General features: G+C 32.8%; 3 protein-coding genes and 1 long non-coding RNA gene across 5 annotated transcripts in view; 2 read left to right on the forward strand and 2 right to left on the reverse strand.

Moving 5' to 3' along the window:
• Window positions 1-5,927: 5,927 nt before the first annotated feature.
• Window positions 5,928-6,950, forward strand: LOC142621300 (hevamine-A-like). Its single transcript, XM_075794619.1, has one exon. The coding sequence runs from the start codon at window positions 5,949-5,951 to the stop codon at window positions 6,840-6,842; it is 894 nt and encodes a 297-aa protein (XP_075650734.1). The 5' UTR covers window positions 5,928-5,948; the 3' UTR covers window positions 6,843-6,950.
• Window positions 6,951-7,725: 775 nt separating this feature from the next.
• LOC142621057 (uncharacterized) lies at window positions 7,726-9,902 on the reverse strand. Its single transcript, XR_012841691.1, has 2 exons — window positions 9,707-9,902; window positions 7,726-8,100 (listed from the first exon to the last, which is right to left on the reverse strand). It is a non-coding gene; the product is annotated as an uncharacterized LOC142621057 (long non-coding RNA).
• A 3,028-nt stretch (window positions 9,903-12,930) lies between these two features.
• Window positions 12,931-14,133, forward strand: LOC142620025 (hevamine-A-like). The gene has a single exon (XM_075793464.1). The coding sequence runs from the start codon at window positions 12,960-12,962 to the stop codon at window positions 13,857-13,859; it is 900 nt and encodes a 299-aa protein (XP_075649579.1). The 5' UTR covers window positions 12,931-12,959; the 3' UTR covers window positions 13,860-14,133.
• A 3,641-nt stretch (window positions 14,134-17,774) lies between these two features.
• Window positions 17,775-22,759, reverse strand: part of LOC142619824 (plastidial pyruvate kinase 2) — a 6,522-nt gene continuing 1,537 nt past the window's right edge. Inside the window, exons 3-12 of one of the 2 annotated variants that reach the window (XM_075793120.1) lie at window positions 22,561-22,726; window positions 21,393-21,527; window positions 21,141-21,251; window positions 20,945-21,033; window positions 20,670-20,732; window positions 20,357-20,532; window positions 19,795-19,897; window positions 19,512-19,660; window positions 18,896-19,004; window positions 17,775-18,102 (exon numbers count right to left, since the gene is read on the reverse strand). In XM_075793120.1, the coding sequence (XP_075649235.1) occupies window positions 17,998-18,102; window positions 18,896-19,004; window positions 19,512-19,660; window positions 19,795-19,897; window positions 20,357-20,532; window positions 20,670-20,732; window positions 20,945-21,033; window positions 21,141-21,251; window positions 21,393-21,527; window positions 22,561-22,726 (1,206 nt within the window). In that variant the 3' untranslated portion in view covers window positions 17,775-17,997. Of the gene's footprint in view, window positions 18,106-18,895; window positions 19,005-19,511; window positions 19,661-19,794; window positions 19,898-20,356; window positions 20,533-20,669; window positions 20,733-20,944; window positions 21,034-21,140; window positions 21,252-21,392; window positions 21,528-22,560; window positions 22,727-22,759 lie in introns of both variants that reach the window. The other variant, XM_075793119.1, reaches the window with a different exon arrangement.

The following is a 22,759-nucleotide window of genomic DNA, read 5'->3' on the forward strand; positions in this document are numbered from 1 at the left end:
TTTTTATTGCCTCCCATAATCTAGGAAGAAGTCAACGGATCCACTGTGAACCTGATCATGCGAAACTTTTTTTTTTAGTTCTGTTCCTCCTTAATTATGTCACTCATATTATATTTAGTGTTATATCAATGTTGATATTTGAAGCGAAAGTTTAGTAGTAATGGTATTTTTTTATGATATCTCATATTTTTTTATTCTAACTTCATACCCCCTTCTCATTATCTATTTTTTTTATAAAAAAAAAAAATTAAAGTTAAAAGTTTCTTTATAATTCAATTATTACAATAAGCGAAAAAAGGGAGAGAATTTGACTTGTATAAAAAATTAGAATCTACTTAAATTACAACCTCTTGAGTCTTGACAATCCTTCATTATTCTATGTATAATTGTAAACTTTTGTGTGATGCGATGAACATGATGAATCTCGTTATGTATAATTAAATGACATTTATATGATTCAGTATGTAATTAATTAATAAGGACCCATTTGGTACACAATTTTAAACACATGTTTTTAATTTTTAAACAATATTACATGTATTTTCATATATTTTTTTACCCTACACGTATTTCCAAAAAAATTGAAAACTGTTATTTAAACACACATACCAAACGGACCCTAAAGCTTCCCATTTCAGGAAAAAAGAAAGAAAGTTAAGTCTATCTCTACTCTCTAGTGGCAGAAAGTTGGCCATCTTTAATTGTGAGCTAGCATTTGGAATTTATGCTACTTCAAAAAGCATATGCCATTGAAGCACAAACGTCCAATTAAATGTTTGATGGATAGGAAATGTCTGTTTCCCTAAAAAATTTGTACAAAATATTTATGCATTATACACCACTACACCAGGTTTGGCTTAGCCTAAGCTAAGGGACACAATTTTACACACAATTGAATCCCAGGCAAAAATATGTCACAAGACTCACAACTTACAACAGTTATTATACTTTTTCGATTTTTCCACCCAAAAATATTGTCCTACACGGAAAGATACGTTATCATCTTTCTTCCTTTGTCTGTGCTTTGTAGTCCCACATGAACGGCACAAGTTGTCTTTGAATGCCATGTTCATTTATAATAGACGACAAGGTGATGGTATTTATTCAAGGGTTGTGTTAACGGGCACCTTACGGTACTCGTTAACAACATATTTTATTGCAGCTTTTCAGCTTTTTATGTAATTATTGTGCTTAGAGACAAAATTGAATAATTACACGAAAATCACAGACGTGATAATGACTACCCGGAAACAAGCATACAAAAATATGTTACAGCTGTCAATTTGATAATTTTTAGTTTTTACATACCAATAAAAAAAAATGGTTGTATAGCCATGTGTATTTGTATTTACTTATTCCCACATGGAACCAATTATATTCAATCCAAGCAGCTATCTTTTTTGGGATTCCGGCAGATCTTGAGTTGGATATATTTCGCCCGATCAATTTACTAAAGACTCAGATTCGTCCTTGTACATAAGATGGGGAGGAATCATGCTATTGAAAATGAAAAAAATCTAGTTTGACAAAGTGTACGGTACTTCAGTGCTATATTACCATAATTACATTCATGTTATGTCACGTTCATTTTTGTATATATAATCTGAAAATTATAAGTTAAAACCTGGGAGGGATTCAAACTCTAGTTCTCTTAATAGGAGTAAATTATGCCATTAAAATATAACATTTTCAAATATTTTACATTTCCTTTGGATAATCTAATATGGACAAAATTTAGCTACAAAATAAGTTTTAGCCTTAAACTATAACCTTATTTAATATCTTTTTATTATAAGTGAATTTTAAATAATCCACCATTAGATTATATTTTCTTCTTATATTATCCATGTTGCAAAATTTTTAAAAATATAAAGATCAATAGCTATGTTATCAATAAGTTGTTTAAATTACAAGTTTTTGTAATTTAAAATTATCCATAAGATACAGAGTTATTAATCATATAATAAATAATATCCGACTGACATAAAATTTGACATATGTATTAAAAGCGTAAAGAATATGCAATTCAACGGTTAAATTTTCAAAATATGTATTAATATTTATTTTATTGATTAAAGTTGTAGCCTAAAGTTACAACTAATTTTGTAGCTAAACTTTTTCCATATAATTACATGTTTGCATGTACTTTAAAAAAAAAATACTAAACTGTTTCTTTCTCAGCAGTCTAATTAATAAATTATTCTGGCCCCTACAAAACAAATCCATCATTTTGAATGGAATTATTCAAAAATCTGACCAGCAACCACCACTTGATAAATTTATAAATCCTACATATATATATATATATAGCAGTTAAAATTTCTGTATTTCATTCACTTTTTATGGCGCTGTGGGTTTTTTCTTTTCTTCATCATTGGCCCACGTGAATATTGGTGATTGTGGTGTTATTGTAAGGCCCATTTAAAATTCATGATGGACAAGGAACTAAACAAGAACGAGGGGAATCCATGGAAGTCCTTCACTTGTTGTTTATCAGGTCGAGTTGCGGGTTGCTGTGAACCCAATCCGACCGGACCCAATATCATACCTACAAAGAGGATAGGAAGGGGTATCACTTCAAGATGAATCATTTCTGGTACACAAAATGACCCATGTCTCGGCCTAATACCTGATTAGACTAGGCAAACCCAATGCTATATTAATCCTTGGGCCCAAAAGAAACCAGGAACCAAAGCTTGCGCAAGTAAGCATGCTTAATTGACGGGTCCTTAAGTGAGCTGAGTTCTTTAAGAATAACTCGACTTTGGTTAAGATAAAGCTTGTTTATATCTGTCTGTCTAGCAAGCAATTCAATATCAAATTCAGGTTTAGACTCAACTCAACTACTAAACAAGTCAAACCTAAACATAATAATATATTTATAAAAAATTTGTGAACATGTAGGCTCGATTTAACTAATATTGTTATATTTTAATATGTATATTTATCTAAAAATATAGTTAGGTCAAAATTGTAGATATTTTTAGTACAAGATAACATATCCAAGAAAGCAAATTGATAAGGATGAAATAATTTGGTTGATTGTGATGACTGATGAGGTTTTGGGGTTGCGTACCGAGATATGCATTATTAGTTTAACCTAACCTTGATCGAAGGAGCCTTCCCACGAATTATTGCGCAAAAATTGAAACTACATGCCTTGTGCACGAACTTAATTTTTATTTATACATTTATTTAAGTATTCAACAAAGAATGATAATAGAACTCATCAAAAAAAGAAGAAGAATGATAATAGAATAAAGGACCACAACTACGTTACATACAATGCAACAAAAGGAAAAAAGGGAAGTATCTATCGAATACAAATGGCTGGCGTGATCAAAGATAATTTTGGGTCCTTTTTTAAAAATATTGAGAAAGCGCTTGAAAATATTTTTTTAAAGAGATAAAATAAAATAAAAATAAAAAGACTAACTCTTGATTGGATCTTACAAATATAAATATTTGTGGGATATGAGGAGGGAGAACAGAGGCTGAAGTTCAAGTCTCGATAAATGAGCTTCACATACATACACTTAAATTAAATTATAATAGAATTCTATATCAGACAAAAAAAAAAGCTTATATATGTTGTGTCCTTTTGAGGGTCAATGCAATGGTGGATCTGGACCTTTTTTTTTTTTTTTGATAGTTCAATAGTTAAAAGAGAAGATATTTGAACCCTAAGCATCATGTTGAATATGTTAGAATGTGCCAACAAACTTACAAAGCCCTTGTCTCAAACCAATGTTATGTAATAACGTAGCAATCAATAAATTTTAATTAACTAGAACCATATATAATTCAAGTTGTGGCCTTAATATCCTTTTTTATCCTTAAATAATTATCCATGATTTAAGTCTAAAATCCCAAAGTTTATGCCTTCAAAAAATTAAGAAATCATTACTGCGCTTCCTTGGCGTGATGGTCATTCTACAAATATAAATACTTGTTGGGTATTAGGGTGGGGAGGGGGACAAAGGTCGGAGTTCAAGTCTTCAGAAAGGAGTTTCACACACATTCACTTAGATTAAACTAAAGTAGAGTTCTATATCAGTCAAAAAAAATTCTTACACATGTGTCCTTTTGTAGGGTCAATGCAGTGGTGGATCCGAGACCATTTATTTATTTGTTTTTTTATTTATTCATTTATTTTTGATAATTCAATAGTTAAAGAGGAGATTTGATCCCTAAGCATGTTGAAAACGTCATAAGGTGTCAACAAACCTACAAAGCACTTGTAGAGATATGCATTATTAGTTTAACCTAAGCTTGATCGAAGGAGCCTCCCCATTAATTATGGCACAAAAATGGATCTGGACCATTTATTTATTTATTTATTTTTGATAATTCAATAGTTAGGAGAGGAGATTTGATCCCTAAGCATCATATTGAAAATGTTTGTGCGATGCACGAAAAACTTTTAGATCAAATGTTAAAATGTTCTAGTTTAAATATTGTTCTAATTTCAACTATTTGAAAGCTGAATAGTTACGTTTGGCTTTTTTGGGTAGATAAGAGATTGGATTGGAGTGAGAGAGAAGGAAGGCGGAAATTGACACTTAAGGTTTTCACCGTGTATTGAGTTTTCAAAAATTTGGACTCGGGTTCTTCAAAATAAATAGTAAAGATGGTTTTACAAATATAAAATCAGAACTTTTATTTATTTAAATAATGCTGAAAATTTGAGTGAGTATTAAGGGTTTCGGCCTTGCCAAGAGTTTATATTTATTGAAATTTTTGTTATAGAATTTTAGTTGAAGTAGAATTTTCAAGCTCTTGAAACATATATCTAATAGAGTTTTACTTAAACTAAAGAGAAATAATAAATATATACGATATAAAACTTAAAATATAAAAATATAAAATAAAAAGAAAAAAGTGGTGACATGGAAAATTGTGAGAGTTTCAAAAATTTTGAGTTATATATATATATATATATATATATATATATATATATATATATATATATATATATATATATATATATATATTCAAAAATTTGGACTTAAGTTCTTCAAAATAAATAATAAAGATGGTTTTACAAATATAAAATTAGAATTTTTTATTTATTTAAATATTGCTGAAAATTTGAGTGAGTATTATGAGTTTCAACATTGGCAGGAGTTTATATTGGTTGAAATTTTTGTTCTAGAATTTTAGTGGAAGTAGAATTTTTAAGCTCTTGAAACATATTTTTAATAGAGTTTTACTTAAACTAAAAAGAAATAATAAATATATAAGATATAAAACTTAAAATAAAAAATCTAAAATAAAAGAGAAAGAAAATAGTGATGACGTGAAAAATTGTAGTAGTTTCAAAAGTTTCGGTGTGTGTGTGTATAATTCAGGCTGAGAAAATAATACACTCTTAATTTCCTAATAGTTATCCATGATTTAAGTCTAAAAGCCCAAAATTTACGCTTTCAAAAAAATTAAGAAATTTCCAATGTGCTCTCTTAGCGTAATGGTCACTCCACAAGTATAAATACTTGTAGAATATGAGAAGAGGGAGATAAAAGTAATGGTTTAAGTCTCTAGAAATGAACTTCACAAGCATACACTTAAACATTTAAACTAGAGCAGATTAAAATATCAGAAAAAAAAAAATTTGCTTATACATGTGTCCTTTTGTAGGTTCAATGTAATGATGGATCCTAGACCATTTATTTATTTGTTTTTTTTATTTTTTATTATTTGATAATTCAATAGTTAAAGAGAGAAAATATTTGAACCCTAAGCTTTATGTTGAAAACGTCAGGTGTCAACAAACCTACAACTTTTAACCGAGACAGTCTACAACCCTATTTGACTAAGTTTTGTATTAAAACTGAAACGATTGGTCAAGTTTCCAAACTTAACTCTGAAATTTGAATTCTATAAAAGGAGCCTCTTATTGTCTTATGAAAGCACATGAAACACAAGATTTTAGATTGAGACAAGCGAAAATGGCTAGAAATCTTCAACTTACACCTTTAGTCTTTTCCCTCTTATTCCTTATGACCCTAATCAAAACCTCTCATGCTGGTAGCATCGCTACCTACTGGGGTCTAAATGTCAGTGAGGGAAACCTATCAACTACCTGTGGCACTGGAATATATGCCTATGTAAACTTAGCCTTCCTAAACGTATTTGGCAAAGGCCAAACCCCAGAAATCAACCTTAATGGTCATTGCAACCCAGCATCCAATGGGTGTACCTTTCTCAGTGAAGACATAAAGTTTTGCCAAAAATTTGGAGTTAAGATCATGCTCTCAATTGGAGGTCTAGTTGGAAACTACTTTCTAGCTTCTCCCAAAGATGCAGAAAATGTAGCAACATATTTATGGAACAATTTCTTGGGTGGCAACGCGTCTTCGCGTCCGTTTGGGGATGCCATATTGGATGGCATAAACTTTGACATTCAGACTGTTTCAACACAATATTGGCTAGTCCTAGCAAAGAACTTGAAGAGTCATTCCAATGTATACTTATCCGCATCTCCACAATGTCCATTTCCTGATAACTTTCTTGGTACTGCACTTAACACAAATCTTTTTGACTATCTTTGGGTTCAATTCTATAACAATCCTCAATGCCAATATGATTTCAGTAACAGTAACACCACTAATCTTATAAGTTCATGGAACCGATGGAGTAGCTCATTAAAGGTGGGGAAATTATTTTTAGGCATACCTGCGGCTCCTCAGGCTGCTGTAAGTGGATACGTTCCATCTCAAGTGTTGAATGCTGAAATTCTTCCTTTGTTTAGGAAGTCACCAAATTATGGAGGTGTGATGCTTTGGAATAGGTATTATGATGAGTTAACTCGATTTTTTGCCACCATTCTTGAAAGTGTATGAGGAATTATGCTTTGGTTAGTTTGAGAATGATAATAAATTGGGTATCTTTATTACCAATTTAAGATTATGTACAATTGGTTATTACCCTCCAAAGAGAAAATAAATCACTATAATGATGATTGTATTCTTTTTTTTCTTTTTTTCTTTTTTTCTTTTTTTGTGTTTTGGCCCAAAGTCAAAGTAATTTTTTGCATGCACGTGGATGGAAACAAAGATAAAGTCCATATTTTTAGGGACAATATTATTTCTCTTTTATTTAAAGTGATGGTTGTAGTTCCTTCATCAATTAAGGGGTGTCTGAGGGTACTCAATATGTCTCTACCCAAAAATTTTACACAATAGTGAATATTCTTTTCATTTTATTTGTATGACACTATAGATGTGGATGTGGTCGGATACCCACGAAGGAAAAATCTAAATAAAATAAATTAGAAATTATAAGCTAGTATGGATTAATTATTTGGAATGATTCGATCTATACGTAGATTTGAATGTTGAGCTTGACTTTCTTGGCTTGGACTATTTTTCCAGCTACGGTGTTGTGATTTCATGTATGCCTTTATTTTTTTTTTATTAATTTTTTTGGAAAACAAGCACAAAGTGCGGTTGTGGTTGGATATTTCCTTCAATTTGATACGTGATCATATCAAAACTTGGAACATTGTTAAGATCATAGTGGATATTGGATACTATATAGTACTTACATGGAAATGGTGAATATTCTCTATTGTTTTTTTTTTTTTTTTCCATTAAGTAAATTTGAGAGAATATACTTTGAATTTTCAGATTCAAAAAATCTAGCACCCATGCACAAGACCAGATACGGGACAAAACATATGGCCATTAAGACACATGTCGCGTCTAGTGCACAGAGCATTTGATGCAAGTCAAACCTGAAAGTAATTATATAATGTATATCCCATTTAAATATGGATTGTTCAAAGGTTGAAGTTCTGACCCTGCAAGCCAGATGCACAACAACCCATCTATGTTTGGGTTTCAAAGAGCAACAGATTGAAGTTTGAACTTATTATTCTATCGTACCATTTAATCCTGATCTTTGTTAGCTAAATTTGAGCAGACCAGTACATCTACATTACCGCCCAAGTCAAAGGGTGCAAGTGAATCCACTTGTAAAATCTTTACCTGTTGCAAAGCTAAGGCATTTGAAAATGTCTCTTCAGCATCTTCTGAGAATTGCATGTAGATAGGAGTACACATTCCTTGATACAATGCCAGCCTCTGTTGTATAGTTTTCCTGCATGGCCATCAAAGTTATGTGATCAGCCACACTATTAGATTTACATTCCTTGGCTTTTCTCCAAACTCTCAATTAACTCATCAAGCAGATAATATGCCTCATTCATGAACTTCCGACTCAACCATAATTTAAACAAAATGTAAATTAATAGCAATAAACTCTCAAAAGTAGCTGATGTCAGGGATTTAATTTGGTTTTCAAAGCTCCAGGTTAATTTTGGATTGCAATAATTAATCTAGACACTAACGAAATTAGCAGTTCTATAAATTCAGCCACACAGTCAAAACTAAGACAAGACAGGACATTTATTATGCCAAATTTTGCATCACAATGACCAGCTAATTAAGAGTCTCTCAAGAGTAGACTTTATGCCTAAAGAAAAATCTAATAGATACAGAAAAATTTACTAAAGACTCAGATTCGTCCATCCATAAGAGGAGGAGCCGTGGAGGGGTCAATCTATTGAAATTGAAATAATGCAGTTTGACGAACTGTACAGTTCAACGCTATCAGGGACAGTATCTTTATTAGTGCCATACTAAGAACTTTTTTCTATATTAAGCACATTATTCCTATTAATTAAGTCTTCCTTAAGTTTCATGTATATTATCACAATTGCCTTCATATTATATATGTTACATTTCACTTAATTTTGTATGAATAAAATTAGGTACAGTATCTTAGGTGTTGTTCCCTAGGTTTCACTTTTAAAATCTAATCTACTTAACTAAAAAGTACACTTTATTCTCGTGAGAAATAATTCATGCGGTAGAATTTTAAAAGAAAAATCTAAGAAACAACATCTAAGTATTGTACCTAAATCTTATTCTTTTTGTATATATAATAATGCAATAGTTATAGATTACAACATGACTACAAAGGATTAGTGCTTCTTTAAGATTAATACTAGAATTGCATACAGAGCGCTGTTACAATTTTGGTATTTAATTCACTGTTCATGGCCCTGTGGGTTTTTCTTTTTTTCATCAACGGCCCACTTAAAAATTGGTGATTGGGGTGTTATTATAAGGCCCACTTAAAATTAATGATGGACAGGGAACTAAACAAGAACAAGGGGAAATGGAGAATCCATCAAAGTCCTTCGCTTGTTCTTTATTTTTATTTTTCGGGAATCCATTAAAGATGAAGAATCATTTCTGGTGCGGTGCACAAAATGTCCCATGTCTCGGCTAAATACTCAATTGGACTAGGCTAACCCAATGCTACATTTAGGAGTGTCCACAGATTGATTCGAGTAAGGCAGGGCTGACCCTTTCACTAAGCCAATTAGGCAATTGTCTAAGGCACTCAAGTGGAAGGGGACCCCAAAATTTTAGAAAAGAAGAGGTAGTAGGGGCAAAAAAAAAAAAAAAAAGTTTAAGATGAATTAACAATATCTAGTACATCATTTTAACCAAAAAAAAAAAAGCCCGGTTAAACATTGGTTCTAAACAAAATCATTGCCCAAAAATAATATTATTATCCTCTAAACAAACCAAAAATCAACAAGTTAAACTACAAATCCAATCTAAGAGATTAACCACAAAATAATCATAAATAAAAACAAAAAACAAAAAAAAACCCAAATCCCTAAAATTTTTACCATTCCCTTAGCTTCTTCCTCTCTGCTTTTTGCCTCTCTCATTATTTCTCTGATTTTCTCCACTGTTGCTGGCTGCCTAGCTGGCTCAACTGCTGAAGCAAGCTTCCTCCGCCTCTCTCAACTGCTGAAGCAAGCTTTCTCCGCCTCTCTCAACTCCTCAAGGTTTTGAGTTTTGAGGTATCACCGTATCAGGTATAATTTATTTGGGTGTTTGGCTTTCTATTGGGCTTGTTTTGTTTATATTGAGTTGAGTTATGTGGCTGCTTGGACGTTTCATGTTTGTTTGGGCCTTCAAGTTTTTTTTTTTTTTTTAAGCCTACGTTTTTTTTTTTTTTTTGGGTTATAGATAGGATTTGTTTTGTGTTTTTTTGTGGGTGGGTCTTATTAATAAGCCTTGTGTTATGGCTTTGCTTAAATTTTTATTATGCTTGTGCTTAAATTTTTATACTTTTTTAATTTCAATCTTGTGTTTATATATATATATATTAGTTAGTGGTAATATATTGAATAAGTTTTTATATATACAGGTTGAAATTGCTAAAAACTTGTTATTGTTTGGTGCAACTACAACAATACTTTTTATATAAATCAGGTTCTATTTCTCATTTGCTCTACACTTGAAAGTTATTTTTTATTTTAATCTTTATAAATATATTGTTTGATTAGAAATTTCTACTAAAAAATATGCATCTAGATATGAAAAACTTAAAAAAAGAAAAAAAAAATTAATTGAGTCTCAAAAAGAATCAATGGATAAATTTGTTATTAGTAATAAATAAAATATAACACAGAATTTAGATAAAAATATCACAAATGAGCAAGAAATTCACCAAAAAGAGTTAGAAGATAATGAAATTATATAATTGCAAGATAACAATGATGTACAATTACAAAAATACTGTCTTAAACTTGAAGATTTTCTCAAACATGATGTTTATTATGATATTGATGGTTTAGATTTATTTTCAGAGTTAAACGTTTTAAAAGAAATTTTACAAATAAAATATTATACTCCAATTGACATGCTAAATTATATAAAAAGATTAGATACATTTCCAAATACATGCATTGCTTATAGGATTTTACTAATAATACCTATTACAGTAGCTTCTGCGAAAGAAGTTTTTCAATTTTTTTTGTTTTTTTTTTAATACAAGGTAAAATTCTACTTTAGCCTAATCTAAGTGTATATGTGTGTGAAGCTCCCTCCTGTAGACTTGAACCCCGGCCCTCACCCCTCACACCCCACAAACACTTATACTTGTGGAGTGACTATCGCACCAAGAAAATCATATCTAAGATTAACAATGTCCCAAGAAAGATTAAGTGGATTAGCTATATTATCGATTGAAAAAAGAGATATTAAAAGAACTTGAATACAAAAATTTAATTAGTCAATTTGTATCTCAAAATGCAAGAAAAATATATTTTAAATAAAATATATTATAATATAAAAATATTAAATAAACAAGTATAAAAAAATGTCTCATTTTTAGACTTTTAGTTCTTGCCTTAGGCCCCAAAATGTGGAGTAAGGTTTGTGGTCAACATGTACTCAATCCAATCACTTCAGTTAGGGAAGAATAGATCCCGCCATCAACCTAGAAGGAACTGTGGATTTGAGAGATTAAGATCAACCCACCCAGGTTGATCTAGAACTTGGGAAGGCCAAAAAGACTTTATCAGTCAGCACTGCTAGTCATCTGCCCAAGATTTGATTCCAAATGAATATTTGGTAATTATGTTATAATTGAATTATTCTGGCCTCACATTGGGTAATCATGTTAGGTCAATACTGTAGATAAATTTAGTACAAGATAACATTCAGAAGAGCAAATTGACAAGGATGAAACAACTTGGTTGATTGTGATGAGGTTTTGGCGTTGCGTACCGAGAGATGCGTTATCGGTTTAGTCAAACCTAAGCTTTGATCAAAGGAGCCTCCCCATGAAGTATGGCGCAAAAGTTCAAACTCTCCATGCCTTGTGCACGAATTAATTTTTATATATTTATTTATTTAACTATTCAATAATAAAGAATTGTAATTAGAATAAAGAAGCACAACTACGTTACGTACAATGCTACAAAAGGAAAAACAAATGGAAAAAGGAAAGTATCTATCGAATACAAATGGCTGGCACGATTAAAGATAATTATTGAGAGAGAGAGAGAGAGAGAGCTTGAAAATGAATGATTATTTTTAAAAATAAAATAAAAAAGTCAAACTCTTGATTGGATTTTTTTTTTTTTTTGAGAGAAACTCTTGATTGGATCTTGCAAATTAACTAATTATTGCAATACCTGGTGTGTTGTTTCCATCATTTTGTAGGGTCAATGCAATGGTGGATCTGGAATATTTATTTATTGATTTTTTTTTTAATTTAATAAAAAAGTTGAAGAGATTTGAACCTTAAGCATCATTTTAATTTAAAACGTTAGAAGATTCTAGCAAACCTATAAAGCTTTTAGCCCAAACCAATATTATGTAATAATATAATGATCAAGAAATTTTAATTAATAGAATGATATATAATTCAAGCTGCGGCATTAATATCCATATTTTTTTCCCCGTAATAATTATCCATCATTTAAGTCCAAAAGCCCAAAGCTTAAACCTTCAAAAAATTAAGAAATTGCTTGTACATGTTGTGTCCTTCTCTTCTTGTTTAATTCTTGTTGTCCATCTTTTTTTTTTTTTTTGATGGGATCTTGTTGTCCATCTTATCAAAAAAAAAAATGGCAATGGTAAGATGCACATGGAAAATTAAACTATTTGTATTCAATGAAAATGGTAAGATGCATATGGAAAATTATTAAGTACTTCGGAATACGAAAAAATAATGTCCATTCTTCTTACATTTACAGTAGACTCCACTATAAATTTAATGAACAAACTCCATCTTAAATATGAGAGGAATAAGTACTATTTTCATACTTCAAGAGTACCTAAGAATTACTCCAAACCCATGCCTTTTTTCCTAAATTAAACTGATTTTTTTTAAAGAAGAATAATTAATTTCAGTTTTCATTATAGCTCCCACTAGAGCATTTGTTTTTACCTTCTTGGAGCAAGTCCACCAGAGAACCTTTAACCAAATTTGACCTAGTTTTTTTATTAAAACTGAAACGAGTTGGTCAAGTTTTTAAACTCAACTCTGAAATCTGAACGAGTGAACCCTATAAAAGGAGGTATTATAGTCTTATGAAAGCACAGGAGACACAAGTATTTTAGATTGAGACACTAGCAAAAATCATGGCTACAAATCTTCAACTTACACCTCTAGTCTTTTCCGTCTTATTCCTTATGACCTTAATCAAAACCTCTCATGCTAGAGGCATCGCTATCTACTGGGGTCAAAATGGCAATGAGGGAAACCTAACAACTACCTGTGCTACAGGAAGGTATTCTTATGTAAACTTAGCCTTCCTAAACGTATTTGGCAATGGCCAAACCCCAGAAATCAACCTTGCTGGTCATTGCAACCCAGCATCCAATGGGTGCACCATTGTTAGTGAAGGTATAAGGTATTGCCAAAAGCATGGAATTAAGGTCATGCTCTCAATTGGAGGTGGAGTTGGAAACTACTCTCTAGCTTCTCCCAAGGATGCAGAAAAGGTAGCAAAATATTTATGGCACAATTTCTTGGGTGGAAGGTCATCTTCGCGGCCATTAGGGGATGCCATATTGGATGGCATAGACTTTGACATTGAGCTTGGTTCAACAAAATATTGGGAAGACTTAGCAAAGCACTTGAAGAAACATTCCAAGACAAGAAGGAAGGTGTACTTGACAGCAGCTCCACAATGTCCATTTCCTGATAGATTTCTTGGTACTGCACTTAACACGGGTCATTTTGACTATGTTTGGGTTCAATTCTATAACAATCCTCAATGCCAATATAGTTCGGGTAACACCACTAATCTTATAAGCTCATGGAGCCGATGGAGTACCTCGATAAAGGTGGGGAGATTATTTTTAGGCTTACCTGCGGCTCCTCAGGCAGCTGGAAGTGGATATGTTCCACCTGATGTGTTGACTTCTCAAATTCTTCCTGTGATTAGGAAGTCACCAAAGTATGGAGGCGTGATGCTTTGGTCAAGGTATTATGATGGTTTAACTGGATATAGTTCCTCCATTATTGAATGTGTATGATGAAATATGCTTAATGTGGTTGGTTTGAGATTCATAATAAATTGGATATCTTTATCAATTCAAGTTTTTGTGCGTTTGGTTATTACACTCCAAAGAGAGAATAAATCATTATAATGACGATATTGTTCTTTTTCTTTTGTTCTTTTGTATTTTGGCCCAAAGTCAATGTATTTTTGTGCAATGGGAACAACGACTAAGTCCATATTTGTAGGGACTATTATTTTATTTGAAGTGATGGTTGTAGCCTCACGTAATAAGGTTATGATATTGGCAACTTGGAAGCTTCCTTTTCACTTTCTGTTCTTTTTTTTTTTTCTTTTTTTTAATTTTGGTCGGTTTGGGGTTGAAGGTTTCTTTGGTGTAAGTAACAATTGGGGTGCAAAATGTTTAACCTTTCAAAATTGTGACACATTCACGGACGTTTGCAACCTTTTGTACTAATTCAGATCTTAATTTGTTTTCTTACTTCATAGTTGTAGATCCAAAAGAAAGGTCATCTTTTCTGAGGCTCCACTAGGTAGTGCCATAAAAAGTACCTAGCTCTTTGATTATGTTTTAGGTACAATTCTACAACAAATAGTTCATTATAGGAACAATGCTGCAAATCTTTTAAGGTCTTGAAACCAATGGACACTAATTTCAGTCCAAGACAAGTAGCCACTTTTGGGGATTCCTGCAGGCTGCTGCTCTTGAGGGTGGCCGTGGCTACTGGCATGGATACATTCCACCAGATTAAGTAAAGGTTTAGGTTCTTCCATGAATTCCACCTATCAAAGTTTCTGCTAACTATGGAGGGATCGATCATGCTATGAAATACAAGGTTTGACAAAGTTTCAAATCAACTATTGAGGACACTACCGGTATCGCCATATTATGCACAATATTCCCAATTAAGTTTCAAATCATTGTCCTTGGTTCATTCAATTTTGATACTTCTATATTATAAGACATGTACTAAAAAAAAATATAACCTATATAATATCTAAAAGTTGAAGTATAACGTTTATTATTACTAACTTGCTACGCTCCTATTGAGCAACATCAACTTAGCATTTCGGTCCATCTCGATCCAGTTTGGTCCTTTCGTTTACTTCGGTTTATTTGGGCCAGTTGGTCCACTTTGGTTCATTCAGCCCATTCAGTCCATTCTGTCCAGTTCAGACTATTCAATCCATTTTAGTCCATTCAGCCTATTCAATCCACTTTGGTCCATTCAGTCTATTTCGGTCCATTTTGGTCAATTCAACTTCATTGATGTTTTGGGGGGAGAGATTTGTGTAGAAAAATGAGCAATTTCATTGATTTTTATAGGGTAACTCCCCAAGAGATTAATGTTTATGTTATAGGGATTTATTCGTTTGGATATCTGATATTAAAATTGTTGTTTTCTTGGGGATTAAATTTAAAATTAAACATTGCCAAAGCCTATGTGATAGAGGATGATTGTTTTTCCTCTAAAGCAGTTGTGGCACATGCGTTGAAGTGATAGACAACTTGTTAAGAAGTTGAACGAAATTCATGACCTTTTGGAATCAACTGAGCATCTCTAAAAAATACTTTGACTCTTGAATGATTGAGTGCCTAAATAACATTTTTAAAATGATATATACCAAGGCATTTAAAACACCTAATTTTCAATGAGAGTACTCGAGTGGTGCGCTCATTGGTCTAGAAAGTAACGTAAACCCAAACTCTCATATTTAATGAATCATATCGGTTCATGAGCTTTTTGAGATGTCTCATGTTAGGGAGTAGATCATCCTAACTAAAGATTGGTATATTACTAAAGACTTGATCAACTCAATGTGCAACATCTAAAAATTGTACATAAATTTTGAAAGTGCGGCATAATTTGATGGTCAATGTTCAATAATTCTTATAAAAGAAATAGATATTTCATAATTTACACTATGTTTGAATGGAAGGAGATGAAGGGAAAGGAGAGGAGAGGTCGGGGTAGATGGCATTTCTTATATGCTCAACATAAATATTTGGTACAATATTTTGTGTAAAGATCTTCTTTTTTGCAAAAATATAATAATAATAATGATAATAACCCCGGATATATACGTATACGTAAAAAAGAAGAGGGACATGAAAGCTTTACAGATAGTTACTTTCATTGCCAGAACTCACAAGTAAATCTCTTTTTTAAGTGTTTTTAACTATACAGTCCGCACTCTCTCCTACCATATTTGAAATTTTTGGTATGTATAATACAATACAGTTACTGTCTTTTAAAGCAACTTCTTTTCTCAGCTAGTTGTTGTTCCTTACTTTCTTTCTTTCTCTTCTCTTCAGCAACCGCAATAAATCTCCCTTTGTCTTTCTCAATTTACTGTAACTGTAGATTGGTAATTACTATTAATGAAGTATTTAGCTCAAATGATAGGATTTGATGCGTGACTAACACGCATTTCACAGCTAGGGTTACGAAGCTATATTTTGCATGTAGTCCCTCTAAGATATCAATTGCTTTGTTTTACATTGTACGCGGGATACAATGTTGGAAACATCAATAAACTTATAAATTCATGAAAAAAATGTACTGCATCAATAAATGCCGGAGGCATATTTATAGTGTTACCACAGTGGCAAAGTCAAGAATTTACTTTTTGGAGGCCACATATATATATATATATATATATATATATATATATATATATATATATTTTTGTATGAAATGTAAAATAGTAATATGTAATACTTCATAACTCAATTTTTTCCATTTTATTTGTTGAGATAATTGTTAAAATACCTATGTGTTAATTTTAAAGATGATGAATGTTTAATTATTGTAATTTGTTAACATATGTATTTATGGATTGTATTTTATTTAAATGAAAATTAAGTTTATTTTTAGACTTTCTTAAATATATATGTATATTATCAAATATGGGGGGCCAAAATGATAAGATTATTTACAAATTTACAAATTATTTAGGATATTTTCAACAATAAAATTATTTTTTTCAAAAATTTTGGGGGCATCAAGTGGCTCTGCCACTGGGTTACTGGCGGCTTCTGTGGCGGCAGGTAGCGGGTATATTCCACCCAATGTGTTGGCATCTCAAATACTTCCATTGATTAATGGGTCACCTGAGTATGGAGGTGTGATGCTTTGGTCCAGGTATTTTGATTATAGAAGTGGATATAGTTCTTACATCAAGGGAAGTGTCTGAGGGTACTTAATATGTCTCTAGTCTCTACCTAAAACTATTACACAATAGTGAATATTCTTTTCATTTAATTTGTATGACACTATAGATGTGGATGTGGTCGGATAGCCACGAAGGGACAAATAAAAAATAAAACATAAAAAATAAATTGGGATTTAAGCTAGTACGGATTAATTATTTGGAATGATTCTATACATAAATTTGAATGTTGAGCTTGACTTTCTTGGCTTGGACTATTTTTTCAGTCACGGTGTTGTGATTTCATGTATGCCTCTTATTTTTTCTGGAAAACAAGCACAAAGAATCAAAGATGTGAATGTGGTTGGATATTTCCTTCAATTTGATACGTGCCCATATGAAAACTTGAAACATTGTTATAATCATAGTGGATATTGGATGCCTTATAGTATGCACATGGAAATGGAGAATATACCCAATTTCCCATATAGTATTTACACGGAAATGGAGAATATACTCTATATTGTTTTTTTTTTTTTTTCCCTAGAAAATAAGTTAGAGATAATATTCTTTATTTGAACTGAAAAAAAAATGAAAATTCAGGAAAATATATATTAAATATTAGTTCATTAAAAAAGTCTGGTTTTTATGCCATTGCATGATTGGTTGACATTAGTGATTGAATTTTATATCATCTGGTTTCTGTAGTGATTGTATTGTGATTGTTTTGGATGACCAACAAATTGTGTTATGTCCTTACAGACAAACTGTGATGGTGTTTAACAAGATAAAACAGCAAGCTCTATAGATTTCTGAACATATATCAGGAAATTTAAAAAGCAGTATTCTACCAAAAACAAAACAGAACAAAGCACCAAAGAGAAGCACGTGGAACCATGAAAGACACAAATAATAATGCAAGCAAAATTCACGTCTATCCATCAGAGGGAAACCCCAGAACAGATTCGAGTGCCCTGACAGTTCAAAATAATCACAGGCATCTACACTTTCCGGACCTGGATATTGTGGGTAGATTGGAACCGCCAGATGGGTTGTCTTCCACTCTGGAGAAGTGCTACCTCTTCTCCTTCCTTCACCATCCCTTGCTTCTGTACATGAAAACCAAAAAAGTATATTACAATGATGAAGATGTGATCATATGAAACCTATTTAATTTGAATTTTCGGATTCAGAAAATCTAGCTGTCAGTGAAATCTAGCACTCTATGGCAAGAACACTGGTTGAATTATGGATAGCATCTATTCATCACCTTATGGGCTTACACAATTCAACAAGCTCTGATTTCCAAGAAAACTATAAAGATTGCGTAAGGATAGTCCACTTAAGGTTGGGAGTGCCAAATCTCCAGTTGTCTTTTATAGAGATATACCCTTCTATATTGAAATGTCATTCATCAGTTCAAATGGACAGCATGGTCAGTCATAAAGTATACCATGTAAGATACATGGAAAAGCAAAAGCACAAATGTCACAGGGCAAGAGATATTGGGCCCATGATGAAGGTTATTGGGGTAAGGCTTCCATCCAATGCTCCTATGCACAAGACAAGATATGGGACCAACACATGGCCATCTAGGACACATGTTGCGTCCAGTGCACAGGAGCATTTGATGCAAGCCAAACCCGAAGGTTATTATATAATATATATATCCTATCTAAATATGGATTGTTCCCAGGTTGAAGTTCTGACCCTGAAAGCCAGCTGCACCACAACCCATCTATGTTTGGGTTTCAAAGAGAAACACATTGAAGTTTGAACTTATAATTCTATTGTACTATTTAATCCTGATCTTTGTTAGCTAAATTTGAGCAGACCAGTACATCTTCATTACTGCCCAAGTCAAATGGTGCAAGTGAATTTACTTTTGAAAACCTTTACCCGTAATAAAGCTAAGGCATTTGAAAATGTCTCTTCAGCATCTTCTGAGAATTGCATGTAGATAGGACAGACTCCTTGATACACTGCCAGCCTTTGTTGAATGGTCTTCCTGCATGGCCATCAAAGTTATGCGATTAGCCACATTATTAGATTTACATTCCTTGGCTTTTCTCCAAACTCTCAATTAACTCACCAAGCAGACAATAGACCTCATTCATAAACATCCGACTCAATGACATTTAAACAAAATGTAAATTAATAGAAATAAACTCTCAAAAGTAGCTGATCTCAGGAAAATAATTTGGTTTTCCAAGCTCCAGGTTAATTTTGGATTCTAGTAATTAATCCAGACACTAATGAACTTAGCAGTTCTATATTTTCAGCCATACAGTCAACTAAGACAAGATAGGACATTTATTATGCCAGATTTTGCATCACAATGACCAGCTAAGATTCTGTCAAGAGTAGACTTATGCCTAAAGAAAAATCTGATAGAGACAGAAAATATGCCTGCAGCATGATGAGGTCCAATATGCAATACTGTATCATAGCCTCCCATGTAAACAGTATCCTCATTGCATAACAGTTTTGGGACTTAAGGATAGAAGAAACTCACTCATTTGTAAAAGCAAAGATAGTGCCAGAAGGCCGATAGTGGCTCAGTAGAGTAGCCATGAAACCACTTCTGGTGAAGACAACAATTGAGGTTCCAAGAGTGTTAGACATCATGGTTGCATGGTAAGCAAACATTTCGCTCATATGATTCTACACACAACAAAAAAAACTTCCAGTCAGTATTCAGTGTTAAAAATCAAATAGGTTTTTTTTCGGAGGGGGGGAGGGGGTGCAGATAGAGACTCCATGAAACATCAAAATATATGAAATTTGCATCAAATAACCTTGAAGGCTTGACCAAGATTAGCTGGCATTTCACCGCCTGATATTGTAGCCTCAGTCCGTAATGCAACTGTGTGCATGACTTTCACAGCTTTCAAAGGGAACCTGCACAACAGTGAAATCATGTCATTTGATTGCATTAAGGTGTAAAAGTTTACACATAAATAATCCATATTATTTAAGCCCATAGTGGCTTGTAAGCAATATGGATGTTACATGCTCTATTGCAACCTGGGCAACGCCACTGAAACACAAATCTGCAGTGACCAAAATTTGACAGCAAGGAACCAAACCATTCAGTCGTAGGTATTTTTCCAGGGACATCAAATCTCTACATACCCACGAAGGATTGATCAGAAGTAAGTAAACACTTCTCATTGTGCATGATGCTTACACCCAAAAAAAAAAATCTCCAATCACATCCAAAGTAACAGACTAGTGTCTAACTGCATACAGCTAGTGTAATTGGGTACCACTTTCTCTGTTTTTAATTAAATTAATTACTTATCCAAAAAAAAAAAAATCCGAAGTAACAGACTACAAAGTCAAAAAGAAGTAGCTTACTTTCCATGAGCAGTTTCACCAGAAAGCATGACTGCATCAGCACCCTCTCGGACAGCAATGGCAATGTCTGATACCTCTGCTCTGGTTGGTGTTGGGTGTACAATCATGCTTTCCAGCATATTTGTTGCCACAATAACAGCCTTCCCCATGCTACGGCAGATCCTGATTATCTCTTCCTGCATTTCGTATTGAAATGTTCTGAATGTCAGAGAGTAACTCAACTTGACCTCTTAAAAGTTCCTATAAAAGGTCACCAAAACAGGCAATGACATCCCTTTTGTTGCTATTCTATTAAAACTTGTAAGTAATATACCTGCAGAAGTGGAACCTCCTCAATAGGGAGCTCTGCACCAAGGTCTCCTCTTGCAACCATTGCCTGGAATAGGAAGAGCATGTGTTACTTCAAGCAGGTGCCAGGTAGTACACAAGAAAGGCAAGAATCCAGATTTTTTAATTTTTTATTAATAAGTAAGAAGCCAGATTTAGATCAATATTAAAGAAAACTGGTGGAATTCTAGGTCTAAATGATAACTGTCCATCAAATGAAGCAGCAACTAGAAGATAAAATGCAAGGATTAGGGAGATCACCCCATCAGATGCTGTGATAATGGAATGCAAATTTGGGATAGAGTCTGCACTTTCAATTTTGACAATGACATGTATATCTGCACCACAGCCTGCCATAGAAAATGGAAAAATTATATTATAATTGGTACTCCGGGGAAGACTAACAAGCATGTTCAAATTTCTTTTTTAAATTAAGGTATTTTGTCTCTATGTTTACTTTGCAGATAATTCTTCAATTCATGAACTACTTGTGCATCTTTAACAAAGGAGACGGCATAAAAATCAACTTTGTTGTCCACTCCAAATTTGATATCATCCCAATCCTTCTCTGCAACAAAACAATATAAACATTTATGTCCATTTGGAAAATGAAAAAATTTCAGTAACTACTCATCTAGAGAGAGAAAGAGAGAGACGAAAAGGCAAATCAGTAGGATAGTACAGAGGGCATAAAGATTCAAGGTCTAACCAGTGATGGAAGGTAGTGTTGCACTCTTTCCTCGAACATTTAAGTGACGCCTAGACTTGAGCTCTCCTCCATCAACAACTACACATTTCACTGAATCTTCTGTCTTGGATTTCACCATCAACGACATCATACCACCTATAGCATAGATCAAGAGTCAGCCGTGCAGTGCATATGTCATAAAAGGAAATGTTACATCATTCCTAATTCTGATCTGATATACAGAGAACAGAGCTTGCCTCTTTAATCACACTTGCAATCCAAAGACAATCATCTCTCAACAGAATCTACAGTTAGCTTAAAATCTGTGGTTCTTAAAGGCTCTGAAGAGTCTGAACTGGTGGAAACAGGTACTAATTTGAACTTGTTATGATAATTCATCTCAAGTGCTTCAAGAGAATTCCATGGGTAGAAACCCTTCACAATACTAAAGCTGATAACCCCTTAAGAAAGTATAATGGGTTCTAAAATCTTAAACAAAGTGTGAAATCTCAGCATACGACATAAGCCTCTTTGTACCCAATTCAAATGCAGAGCCCACTGGACTGATATCAACAAATTACATGTGTATCAACAGTGTGAGAGACATGGTACATGGTGGCTCATATTCCATTCAATAGTTAATGATATTTTTCTGTCACACAACAATATAATAAACATTTCTAAAATTATATTGAATTCATATTTGGGAATATAACTTAACTTTCACAGTGATATTCACAGGCATGCACACATACAATAGTCTGATCTCAATACTCAGAAAGTTTGGTAAGTGACAGAACATGCAGATACCACTCAAATGTGTGTGTAAATATGCATGTGTATTTGTGTGTGTACAGCATATTTTGGTCTGTAGTTATTGATTCAAAATTAAATAAACCTTCTCAAAAATAAACAAATAAAAATTTATGTATGTATCAAATAAAAGGGTTGTTAATATGGCAAGACTTACAGACAAGGATTTTTTTAACCTCATCCTGTAGTGAAAAAAAAAATCAATAAATATCCTTTAGTAAATATTAAAATATATGACATCCTATTATTTGAAAAAAAAAATGATAGAACTTTGAGCATGAATGGTATTCTCTCCTCTAAGTGATACTTTAATCAATGACCATGGTCTAGATGATAGAAACATCCTTGTTTAATAGAAAGGACAAGTATAGCATACCATCAACAAGAAGCATGTCATTCTCTTCTACATCGTTAACAAAATCATCATAGTTCACGCTAACACAATCCGCTGAGCCAACCCCTCTCCGAATCGTAAAAGTGAATTCTTGCCCACTTGTCAACATGATTGGTTGGGGCAGGTCCCCACTCCTAACTTCAGGACCCTGATGACAACCAATAATACATAAACAAAGACA

The sequence above is a fragment of the Castanea sativa genome, chromosome 12 (assembly GCF_040712315.1).
Source record: "Castanea sativa cultivar Marrone di Chiusa Pesio chromosome 12, ASM4071231v1".
NCBI classification, from domain to species: Eukaryota; Viridiplantae; Streptophyta; class Magnoliopsida; order Fagales; family Fagaceae; genus Castanea; species Castanea sativa.

Coding starts and splice junctions, on each gene's coding strand:
- LOC142621300 (XM_075794619.1), top strand. CDS start 5,949: ATGGCTAGAAATCTTCAACTTACACCTTTAGTCTTTTCCCTCTTATTC.
- LOC142620025 (XM_075793464.1), top strand. CDS start 12,960: ATGGCTACAAATCTTCAACTTACACCTCTAGTCTTTTCCGTCTTATTC.